The sequence below is a fragment of the Hemitrygon akajei genome, chromosome 29 (assembly GCF_048418815.1).
Source record: "Hemitrygon akajei chromosome 29, sHemAka1.3, whole genome shotgun sequence".
Classification (NCBI taxonomy): domain Eukaryota; kingdom Metazoa; phylum Chordata; class Chondrichthyes; order Myliobatiformes; family Dasyatidae; genus Hemitrygon; species Hemitrygon akajei.
Window position 1 is genome coordinate 15,079,450 of NC_133152.1, and position 12,448 is coordinate 15,091,897.

The 12,448-nt window shown below is 44.8% G+C and overlaps 1 protein-coding gene across 9 annotated transcripts in view; it reads right to left on the reverse strand.

Moving 5' to 3' along the window:
• LOC140718236 (endothelin-converting enzyme 1-like) overlaps positions 1 to 12,448 on the reverse strand; it is a 319,941-nt gene that overhangs the window by 16,701 nt on the left and 290,792 nt on the right. For all 9 annotated transcript variants that reach the window (XM_073031724.1, XM_073031725.1, XM_073031727.1 and 6 more), the window contains 2 exons: positions 10,367 to 10,470; positions 8,252 to 8,362 (listed from right to left, as the gene is read on the reverse strand). In XM_073031724.1, the coding sequence (XP_072887825.1) occupies positions 8,252 to 8,362; positions 10,367 to 10,470 (215 nt within the window). The remainder of the gene's footprint in view (positions 1 to 8,251; positions 8,363 to 10,366; positions 10,471 to 12,448) is intronic.

Genomic DNA, 12,448 nt, shown 5'->3' on the forward strand with positions numbered 1-12,448 from the left:
ATTGCTTTACCTTCATCAACATGTTTAGTCATATCCTCAAAGATTCAATCAGGCTCATAAAGGACGACCTGCCCTTGACATATTGTACCTCTCCAAATGTTCATAACTCCTGCCTCTTAGGATCTTCTCCATCAACTTAACAACCACGGAGGTAAGACTTACTGGTCTATAATTTCCAGGGCTATCTCTAGTTCCTTTCTTGAATAAAAGAACAACATTCGCAACCCTCCAATCCTCTGGAACTTATCCTGTCCCCATTGATGATGCAAAGATCATTGCCAGAGGCTCTGCAATCTCCTCCCTCACCTCCCACAGTAGCTTGGGGTACATCTCATCCGGTCCCGGCAACTTATCCAACTTGATACTTTCCAAAAGCTCCAGCACATCCTCTTTCTTAATAACTACATGCTCAAGCTTTTCAGTCTGCTGCAATTCATCACTACTATCACCAAGATCCTTTTTCATAGTGAATACTGAAGCAAAGTATTCACTAAGTACCTCTGCTATTTCCTTCGGTTTCATACACACTTTCCCACTGTCACACTTGATAGGTCCTATTCTTTCACGTCTTATCCTCTTGCTCTTCACATACTTGTAGAATGCCTTGGGGTTTTCCTTAATACTGTCCTCCAAGGCCTTCTCATGGCCCCTTCTGGCTCTTCTAATTTCCTTCTTAATCTTCTTCCTGTTAGCCTTATAATCTTCTAGATCTCTAACATTACCTAGCTCTCTCAACCTTTTGTAAGCTTTTCTTTTCTTCTTGACTAGATTTATTACAGCCTTTGTACACCACGGTTCCTGTACCCTACCGTAACTTCCCTGTCTCATTGGAACGTACCTATGCAGAACTCTACACAAATATCCCCTGAACATTTGGCACATTTCTTCCGTACTTTTCCCTGAGAACATCTGCTTACAATTTAAGCTTCCAATTTCCTGCCTGATAGCCTCATAATTCCTCTTACTCCAATTAAACGCTTTTCTAACTTGTCCGTTCCTATCTCTCTCCAATGCTGTTGTAAAGGAGATAGAATTATGATCACCATCTCCAAAATGCTCTCCCACTGAGAGATCTGAGACCTGACCAGGTTAATTTCCCAATACCAAATCAAGTACAGCCTTTCCTCTTGTTGGTTTATCTACATATTGTGTCAAGAAACCTTCCTGAACACACCTAACAAACTCCACCCCATCTAAACCCTTTGCTCTAGGGAGATGCCAATTGATATTTGGGAAATTAAAATCTCCCATCACGACAACTCTGTTATTATTACACCTTTCCAGGATCTGTTTCCCTATCTGCTCCTCGATATCCTTGTTACTATTGGGTAGCCTATAAAAACACCCAGTAAAGTTATTGACCCCTTCCTGTTCCTAACCCTCCACCCACAGAGACTCCGTAGACAATCCCTCCATGGGGTCCACCTTTACTGCAGCTGTAACACTATCTCTGATCAACAATGCCATGCCCCCACCTCTTTTGCCTCCCTCCCTGTCCTTTCTGAAACATCTGAAACCTGGCACTTGAAGTAACCATTCCTGCCCCTGAGTATCCAAGTCTCTGTAATGGCTATCACATCATATCTCCAAGTACTGATCCATGCTCTAAGCTCATCTGCTTTGTTCACAACACTCCTAGTGTTAAAATAGACACATCTCAAACCTTTGGTCTGAGCGCGTCCCTTCCCTATCACCTGCCTATCCTCCCTCTTGTACTGTCTCCTAGCTTTCTCTATTTGTGAGCCAGCTGCCTCTTTCCCAGTCTCTTCATGTTTTATATGAATTTGATTCCATCCCGTGTATTAAACCATCTTCTCCAGCAAATCCAACCTTAAATTTACGATGACCTCCATCAGATGTACTATTTCTCAGAGCTTTAGTTGCAAAGCTTTCTTTGTCACACCCTTCAACGGCCAATTTCAATGCTCAATCTGACATCTTTAAGTCCCGCTGCAACCCATCGTTTGGATAGTTTGAATCACAATGTCGAATTGAAGAATAGCACAAGAACAGAACCCAGATGACGAAACCACAATTACACTGATGATGGTTGCATCCTCATTCCCCTACTCTCTATACACTCACAAATGTGTAGGCAGATCCAGCTCTAACTTTGCAGATGATACAACCATAGTGGGCCATATCACAAATAATGATGAATTGGAATCCTTATCCTTCGGGTCAACATGGAGTGTACAATGCTCCCTTCAGTTGACATCTTCTGGATAGATAAGGAAACCATATATTTCACTTCTTTGATGTCTTTTACATTTGTTTTTCATCTCGGTTGTGATTCTGGAACCGTTGGTGCCTGTGATCAGCAGTTTGGAGACTGCTTGGGTGTTTCTGCAGTCTGCGAGAGGATTCCAGGAGGCAGAGGCAGAGGCAGCGAGTGTGAGCAGGCTGCGGGATGGGTCCTGAGCCAACGTATGACTCCATTGTTGGCCACTTAAAGCCAGGAGGGAGATTGAAACATCGAGGCGAGTGCGGCAGTTTGGAGGTTGTTTGGGTGTTTCAGCGATCTGCAGTCTGCGAGAGGATTCTGAAAGGCAGAGGCTGCGTGCACAAACTTCGTGGCGAGCAGGCTGCAATTCGGGGCGTGAGCTGATGTTCAACTCCATTTTGCCAACTAAAGTGACAAGAGAGACTGAAACATTGAGGCGAATGTGGAGGGTTAGCGCGGGCTGCCTGTCTTTTGATCGCTGGGGACCGCTCTGCAGCCTGAGGAGGGAGCCTGCTGTTATGCCCAGAGAATGTTGCCCTGGTTTTCTGAGTTTTGCAGTTGGACTTGGACTGTAGACTTTTTTTTTCAGCTTCAATTTTTTTTGTATTGTGTTTTTCGCCCAATCTTTCTCATATTTTTGTGTGCAGAGGTGGGGATTTAGGGGCCAATATGCCTGTTCCATTTTTGTTTGTTATTTTGTGTGGGGGCGGGGGGTGAGATTTGGGGTTGACGATGCTTTTTTTCTTTCCTGGTTTCGTGGCTATCCGGAGAAGAGGAATTTCAGAGTTGTACACTTTGATAATAAACAAACCTTTGAACCTTTAAGTACAGGAAGGTGACAGAGAGATTAGTGACATGGTGTCATGACAACAACCTTTTCTTCAATGTCAACAGAACAAACTCGCTGTTCATTGACCTCAGGAAGGGGGATGGGAGGGCATCGTACATGTTTCTGTCTACATCAGTGGTGCTGAGGCTGAGAGGGTTGAGAGCTACAAATTGAACTGCATCAATAGCCTGCCCAGGTCCAAACATGGCCAAGAAAACACAGTGTTTGTATTTCCTCAGGAGGCTAAAACATTCCACATGACACTCTGTACCCTCACCAATTTTTCTCATTGCATCATTGAAAGTGTAATGCTTTGTAACTCCCAAAACATTAAACTAATTAAAAGGAAGTGACAGGGAGTCTGGAATGCAGGTCTAGCTTCTGATTCGATGTCAGTATTGTATGTTCTGCTGACATTGCTTACAGTGTGTTCTTTAGACTCTGGACAAACCTTTCCACCAAGCCGTTTGTAGCTGGGTGTACGGTGCAGATGTAATGTATCTCATTCCATTCATTTTTAGGAATGACTGAAACTATTCTGCTCAAACTGTGGTCCATCGTCATGGACTAAATGTTCTGGAACAGTAGTCCTTGAGAACAGGCTTCTCAACACATCAACAGTGTGGGATAACTTCTGGCCAGATTGTAGCTGCCTCTATTACTACAAAGGAATTTGTGTCCGTGAATGGTCCGTCAAAATCCTCACGAATCTTCCGCCAGCGTATTGCAGGCCATTCCCAGGGATGGAGAGGCCTTGCTCATCCACATTGTGCAATGGCAAGATGCTCGATCTGCTAGGTAACACTTTAGCTCTCAGTTTGGATGGTATAACAACTCTTAAACCCCACATAAGGCAACCTCTGTCAAGGGCAAGTTTATCTTGGTGCTGGTAAAAAAAAATGGGGGAACTGGGATTTCTGCTGCACATTCCAGCCCTTTGCCACGTAGACCTCAGGCAGTGTGAGGTCTTTTCTGGTTTCCCTTTGGATCATCTCAGCTGTAATAGTGAGACTTCCAATTTGTGTTAGGGAGAATACATTAAGAGGAGTGTCCTCTTTTGTAAAATCTTCAGATGTTTCCTTTTCCAAGGGTAAACGGGACAACCCATCAGCATTTCCATCATTAGTTGTCCTCAAGTTCGATCTTGTAATTGTGTCCTCCAAGAAATGAGCCCATCTCTGCCTTTGTGCAGCTGCTGTTAGTGGAACACCCTTCTACGGAATGAAAGTATGGCTGATGATCAGTAATGATGGTAAACGCTCTCCCATACAGGCACTGGTTGAAACGGTTTACACCCCAAACGAAATGCAAGGCCTCTGCCAATCTCTGCGTACTTTTTCTCTGCAGTGGTAAGGGAAGGTGATGCAAAGTCTATGGGGCATTCACTTCCATAACTCATAACAGGTGATATGACTGCATGTATACCACAAGGTGAGGCGTCACAGGTAAGCTTCACTGAACGATGTGGATCATAATATGTCAGTACTGCGTCTGAATTCACCATTTCCTTTACCTTTTTAAAAGCCACCTCACACTGCTTAGTGCATTGCCATTTCTTCCCGATCTGTAATAATGAGTTCAAGGAATGGAGTACAGTATTCAGGATTGTCAGGAACCTGTTGTGGTAATTGATAATTCCTAGAACAAGGACCACAGTTGTGGCCCTTTGGTCTTGGGGCATCCGCCACTGCTTGAATTTTCTCCGGACATTGGGCAATCCTTGTGCGTCGATATTGCGACCACTGTAAGTGATGCTTAGTTTAATGAATTTACCCTTGTTATGTCATGCTCTGAGCCTAAAATCTCCTAATCCTTTTAATACTGTCTTTAGATTTGAGATGTTGCTTGTCATCCTTATTGGTAACAATGATATCAACCAGGTAACACTCAGTGCTTGGACAGCCGTGCAGAACCTGGTCCATAGCTTTCTGCCAGAGTACAGTTGCTACTCCAAAAACGAGCCTATTATAGCAATAAAGCCCTTCATGAGTGTTTATGGTGAGAAACACTTTTCATTCTTCTTCCAATTCCACTTGTAGGTAGGCTTCAGCTAAGTACAATTTGCTGAAGAGTTTTCCTCCAGAAAGGTTTGCAAAGGTGTCCTCTATCCTGGGCAGAGGCCATTGATATACTTTCAGAACTGGGTTGATGATGACCTTAAAATTGCCATAGAACCTGACAGACCTATCCTTCTTGGCTACAGGGATCACTAATGTTGTCCATGGGCTCCACTCAACCTTAAAAGGAATTCCTTCAGCCTCCATCCGAGCTAGCTCATGAGCTGCTTTATCACGGGTGGTATAAGGAACCGGATGACTTTGCAAAACTTGGGTGTGGCATTTTCATCTAACACTATTTTACCCTTGATATGTCTGAGTTTTCCAATGCCATCCTTGAACCCTGCTGTAGCATCATCCAGTACCTTTCTTATTTTGCTTTCAGTTGACTCTATTGCAGGGAATGTGGCATGCAAGTGGTGGATGGATCTCCAATCAAATTGCATTTGTCTCAGCCGATCGATGTCTCCATAATGCTGGCCCTCACAGAAGCCCAGAATGGTTTGCTGATTGTCATATTTCACCATTGAGAATGTCATTCTCACAGGAATGAACTTTTCTTCAGTAGAAGCTCTTAGTTGGATAACTGCAGGCTTCAGTTCAGTATCTTTGAAATGCCAATCAAACACACTTCCTGGAATGACTGAAACAGTTGAGCCAGTGACCAATTCCATTTTAATTAATTTGCTGTCCACTTCTGGTGTAAGCCACATTGCTTGTCTATTATTAGTTTTCACACTGTAAATCGCAAGGCTATCCAGTCCCGTGTCACTCTCATTATTGTCAGATTCTTCATCAACAACATGCAGATTAGTGCTCTTTTTCAAACTGCAATTTAACTTTTTATCTTTCCTGTCCAATCCATTTATTTTTGTCTCTCTGATATGCTGTATATATGTGTCATACTTGGTCGCATTCTCTGTAATTTTTGCCTTTAAACCTGCATTGGTCTGGTGTTTGTGAGCCCCTGCCACAATAATAACACGAATTGTTTGTCCAGGCCAGTTCCTGTTTGGACATTGCGATTTTGTTCACGCTCATTTTCATTCCTAACTGCAACTCAAATGCCTCTCGATCCGTTGTTTCCATTGATACAGCTACTTTAACTGCTCCGTTAAATGTGAGCTGTGCTTCAGTTAGGAGCCAGTTTTGAATGTTACAATATATAAGGCTAGATTAAGTGGATATGGAGAGGGTATTTCCAATAGTGGGAGAGTCTAGGACAAGAGGGTATAGCTTCAGAAAAGAAGGACATCCTTTTAGAACAGATATGAGAATATCTTTAACCAGAGGGTGTGAATCTGTGGAATTTATTGGTACAGACAGTAGTAGAGGCCAATGCATTTGAAGTAGAGGTAGATAGGTACTTAATTAGTAAGGGTATCACATGTTATGGAGAAAAGGCAGGCAAATGGGATCGAGAGGGAAAACAAATCAGCCATGATTGAATGGCAAAGTAGACGATAGCCCAAATGGGCTAATTCTGCTCCTGTGTCTTATGGTCTTATGAATTACATCATTGATAACCGCTTTCCAGAAATACATGGCTTAATTTGTAACCCATTCCATTAGCAACAACACCATAAACCCTTCCCAATTTCTTTGTTATAGCACCTTAAAGTCCCAATTCAGCTGGCTTAGATCAGCACATTTGTAAATTGTAGAGATAAGCACTCTCTATCGAGTCAGAGTTCATGGGACCACCAGGACTGACTTCCCTCCTTGTACTGTGGTGCCTCCATCAATAATCTGTCTTGTCCCCTCATACTTCTGTTATGCCGTTGGCTCTCTCCTTTGTGAAAATCGCAAGAACTCTAGTTAAGGGGGGTCAACTGACCCAAGAGAGAGAGACGTGCGGAAGACCACGTTCTCCCAAGAAGCAGAATAACGGTGACTTTGACTATTGTCTCATGGAGACCACGTGAAAAGCCCTCGGGCAAAGTGGGCTGGTTGAGAGAGAGATCGCATTACCTGCAACTTGATTGACACCTGCGATCCCGTGAAGAAGTATAAAGGCGGGTCTGAGGGGAGGACCCTCAGAAGCACCCAGACGCACCCAGTAGACACGAGATCGATTCCCGTGGGAGCGGGACGCCATTTTGAAGGAAGCCACGTGCGGTAGATTCCGAATTTGAATCTGTGGCTAAAACCAACGAAAGACTGCTTTTAAACAACAACGGGGAAGTCTGCTCCCCTGGTTCCAAGGATTTGCTCTGCCAAGACGACGGGCAAGTGTGTATCTTTTCTAAGTCGTCTCTCTCTCTCTCTCTACAACGTGAAAATCCCAGCGGTTCCCAAAAGGAAAAGCCGGCAAACTTCTGAGTGACTCTTTATATTTCCGTTGGACTCAGTATTAACCCCTAGACAACTGTAGAGCTTATTTCTGATTGATTATGGTTACATCGGTGTTTTAGATTGCGTTTTGACGACGTGTATGATCTGAATGTTTTGTATTAACCATACGTTTGTGCCCTTGTTGAATAAAACGTTTGAAAATAGTAGCATCCGACTCAGCTGATCCATCTATCTTTGCTGGTAAGTTACCTGGTTACGGGGTTTTCGTAACACTTCTTATCTACTAGTTGGCCTTGCTAAACACATACAATCAGTTCCCACATGCACAATAACAGCATCAAACTCTACCCGACCACAATCTAATTTTATCCCTCGTACCTGCTTTGCCATTCAATAAGATCATGTCCTGCACACACCCCATATCTACTGAGTCCCATAGGTAGATGGGTCATACTTAGGGACCTGAATGCCATTTGCTTAGTTTTATTGTCTGCACAATTCGTTCTCTCTCTCTCCCTCTCCCTCCCTCCCTTCCTTCCTCCTCTCCCCCCCAGCATACTTTGATAATAAATGTACTTTGAACTTTTAAACTCTACTGCAGGTATCCTCCCATTAACATGTTGCATTTGCTTTCCCTGACAATGCTCACTAGGCTGAATGGATTTCCAATTTTAAGGCTTTTACCTCTGTTTTCAAACCCTTTGTTTATGGACTGTGAGGAACAGATTACCCAGTGACTGACTCCAAGAACTGGCACAGAGTCAATGGGTTGAATGAACACCACCAATATCATTATATCTCAAGAAGAAAAAACTTAACCCAGCCCTCGTTATTGTTCACACTTACCTGGGGAAATCCTGAGAGAAGCATGGAGCCTGGAGAATGCCTGCCGGGAACACAATCATGTTCTTTGTTGGGGAGTAGTAGGCATTGACGGTGGGAGGGGTCATACTCCACCTTGGGGAAGAGAGTCAGAGTTAGTCTCAGAAACACGGCATGAAGCTGGTACTGAGAACACAGAGAAGGCCGAGAGTGTTGGTCAGGAGTTCAGGATGAGGACTGCAGAGAATGAGGGAGCAACGTTGGACGCAGCATCTGGGGTACCTACAGTGCTGACATTCACCACCTAGGGGAGCTGCTGGTCAGGTGAACACCAACAGGCAGCAGCTGAGAGTTTCAGAACCTCCCAGAGCCCTTGACAACAATTCAACTCCCCTCCGTGGACAGACAACAGTGACCCCAGCACCGAGCCACTGAAACCTCTGACCCTTCCACCCAGCAAACCCCCTCACACTGCATGCATGTGGCAGTACTCGGGTTCAGTTCTGCTTTGGGCCTTGCCACTGAGGTATTTTGTGACTGTGCTCATGTAGAGGCGATGCTAGCTGGTCACAGGGTTAGTGGCCTTTCCAGCTGTTGTTTGATTTCTGAGCCTGATTCTTACGGTTTGATCCATTATAATGGAAACAGATAATGAGCTCTGGATTTGCGTTGTCACTTGGCATCCATCAAGTCTACCTGTTTAGGTATGAAAGTGAACCCTGATTATTATACCAGCATACACAGCCCACAGGAGGGGTCTTGGACCTGAAACGTTGACTGTTTACTCATTTCCATAGATCATATATGTCAAACTCAAGGCCCGCGGGCCAAATCCGGCCCGCGGTGGAATTATCTTTGGCCCGCGAGATAATATCTAATTACTATTAAAGCTGGCCCCAGTAATCGAAGCGCCTATGGCATATGATATGGCTAATGCTGAGTTTATTCAGGTACCAGGTTTTCAGGGTTTTTAGTGTTTATTCGGCAGTCTTCTTCATAAGAAACGGAATTTGTAAAGTGAAACACTTTGTAGTTATAGCAGAGACTGAGACACATGAGAGCAGGCTGAAAAAACGGAGGCAACGAAAGCTGCGTTCGCACGTGTCCGACTGATCCGGCCCGCATGAAGCTGCATTTTGCTCAATCCGGCCCGTGACCTAAAATGAGTTTGACACCCCTGCCATAGATGCTGCCTGACCTGCTGAGTTCCTCCAGCATTTTGTGTTGCTCAAGATTACCAGCATCTGCAGAATCTTTTGTGTCTCTGATTATATTGGGCAAGTTTGATCTCACTTCCTCTGAAGTGACCCAGAATGATCCGAGACAGCGAGAGGGGTGGATTGGGGTTTGGGCGAGGGTGTGTAGGAGCAGAGTCAAGGGCTGTCTGTGTCCAGGGCCTCTTCAACTCACTTGCCTGGAAATGCATCCCTGATCTGCAGCACTACATGTCCTATCTAGGCACTCTGTGTTTTACTGCTTCGGAAGTTCCGGTCCATTAAAGTCAATGGGAATTAACGCTGGAGAACCATCACAGCTGGCGAAGATGCCACATAACACGTCTAGTCTTATGAACCAGGCAAGGACTTTCAGGCAAGTTACAGCTCTCATCATCCACCTTCTGGTCCACTGCTCGCACGGGGATAGTCCGATTCCTAAATGGACGATGAACCCTTGGACACTACCTCACTTTTTATAATATATAGTATTTTTGTTTTTGCACGATTTTTAATCTGTTCAATCTTAGTATACTGTAATTGATTTACAGTACTTGTTTATTTATTATTATTATTATTATTATTTTATATTTTGTTTTTTTCTTCTATATTATGTATGCATTGAACTGCTGCTGCTAAGTTAACAAATTTCACGTCACATGCCGGTGATAATAGACCTGATTCTGATTCTGATTCATGATTGGCCGGCTCACCAGCAGCGCCTACTGGCTAGTGCAGCAACAATAGATGAGGCTAGAACTAGCACGAGGAGGTCAGCACCGGGGACGCAGCAGTTCGAGGCAATCACTTTCTGACCAGTCGGACAAGTGAGAGGAGGGCGGCTGGGAACACCCGACGCCTGACGACGGGGAAACGCCGAGACCTCCGGCAGGCACCATTGCTCACAGGAGGGCAAGATACTCACTGGCCCTTGTTGGGAGGTTTCCGCAGCTGATTGGCCATGACTCGTGTGGAGAAGTTACAGAACTCCAGCATGTTTTGGAAGTAGAGGTTAGGAACCACTTTATACTGGGTGAAAACAAATAATGGTCTTTCAGAAAACAGACAACTCCATTCAAATAACCACAAATTAAATCCAAATCCATAAACCACCGTCAGAGCAGAAAAATGCTGTAGAAATAAACTTGTGCATACATGGCCACATGCTAGGGCTCCCACTGAGAATATCCTGCAAGGGGCACTAGAAAACCCACTGGCTATTCGGCCCCTCAATAACACCCCATCCCTCAATCAATTCAAGAATAGTCGGTGCCGCTACTAACCTTCGCATGACACTGGAAACAAGCCAAAGGTGGTCCCAAAGCTCCACCCAGGTCTATAGCTTGCGGGTTTTCTCCGTTACTTTTTGTGCAAAGGAGGGGTTGGCGGCGTTTGGGGTTTGCGAGTTTTTGTTTCTTTTTTCTTTTCGTGCGGGGTGGGGGATTGACATCTTTCTTTCAATTACTTATATGGTTTTCTGTATTCTATGGCTATCTGGAGAAGACAAATTTGAGTTGAATGCTGCATTCATAATTTGGTAATAAAGTGAACCTTTGAACCTTTGTTGTCTGTGGTGGACTAAAAGACACTAGCCTGAGGGAGATGTAATAGGGAGAAACGCCTTTATTGTAACCTGACTGAACTGTTAGAATGAGCAGAGAAGCAGATTATTGGGAACTTTCAAAAGGGAATTGGACAACAACACTGGGTGGACTGTGGGAGTGGGACTGATTCTCACAAAGTCCTGCCCTTTATTGAGGAATCAGGTGACGTTTCTATGAAATATGTTTGGCCAGATGTGGCCTTCACTATAAAATAACACAGGGCCACTGCATAAGGCGAGCAAAGCAGGACCACTCACTCACCCTCTTCCTTGTGGGGGCCACCACCAGTTAAGGCCACTCTTCCTCTTTGCCCTCATCCCTGTGTCACCCATCCCTTCTCATCACCCTCTCCTATCCAATCTTCTCCCCTCTAAACTCTCCCCTCCATTTCTTCACAATTGTTAATCTCCCTTTGCCATCCTCTCCGTTCAATCTCATCCAGAACTCATCTTCCTCCCTCTCAACCTCTTGCCTTTGATTGCCATCATTCCCCAGTGGTAGCTAGGCTGTCTGAAAGGAAGACAAGTGAGAAAATTAATGGGAAAGATAATACAGGGTCGGAAGTAACTTGAATTTGAAACCAACTGCATGCCATTGTGGCCTCATATCTGCCACTACCTAACTGGTCAAACACACGCCAAAAGGAGGCAAAATATTTGAAACTGAAACATGTCACAGAGGTCTCTAAGCACAGGCACTCGGGCATATTCCAGGCTGCCCTTGTTTTGTGACGTACCCAGTTCAGAGAGTGCTGTCTTGTGTGAGAGGAAAGTTAGTATGCATTGTTAGAGTTGTCTGCCCAACACAGTCAGGGCAAGGAAAAAGGCCAACCACGCTGACCATGGTGATCGCCAAGCGGGTCCCATTAGCCCATGTTTGGCCCATAGCCCTGTAAGCTTTTCCTATGTGCATACTTAGCCAAATATCTTTTTAAAATGTTGTTATTGTACCTGTCTCAACCACTTTCTCTGGCAAACGCTCCATATACCCACCAACTCTATGTAAAAAGTTGCTCCTCAGGTCTCTTATAAATCTTTCCCTTCTCACCTTAAACCTAAGGCCTCTAGCTTTTTAGCTCCCCTACCCTGGGGGGGAAACGTATGTGCGTTCACCCTACAAATACCCCTTATAATTTTACACACCTCTGTAAGGTCACCTGTTGAATCCCCACATTGATCTGATCCCGACTTCGCCCTGGTTTGCAGACTGTGACCCCAGTGTGTCTTCCAGCCTAGCTGATCGCACACTCTTTCTTCCTCCCAATCAAAGTCCCAGTGACCTCTTGCGCTCCATTAGCCCGCAGAGTGGGACCTGAAAATCAGTTCTGTCCAAGTCTGGCGTCTGACTCCCACTGACGGGGAAAGCCAAGTGACAATGCGCAGAAATCGTGACCTCAGCGTCCC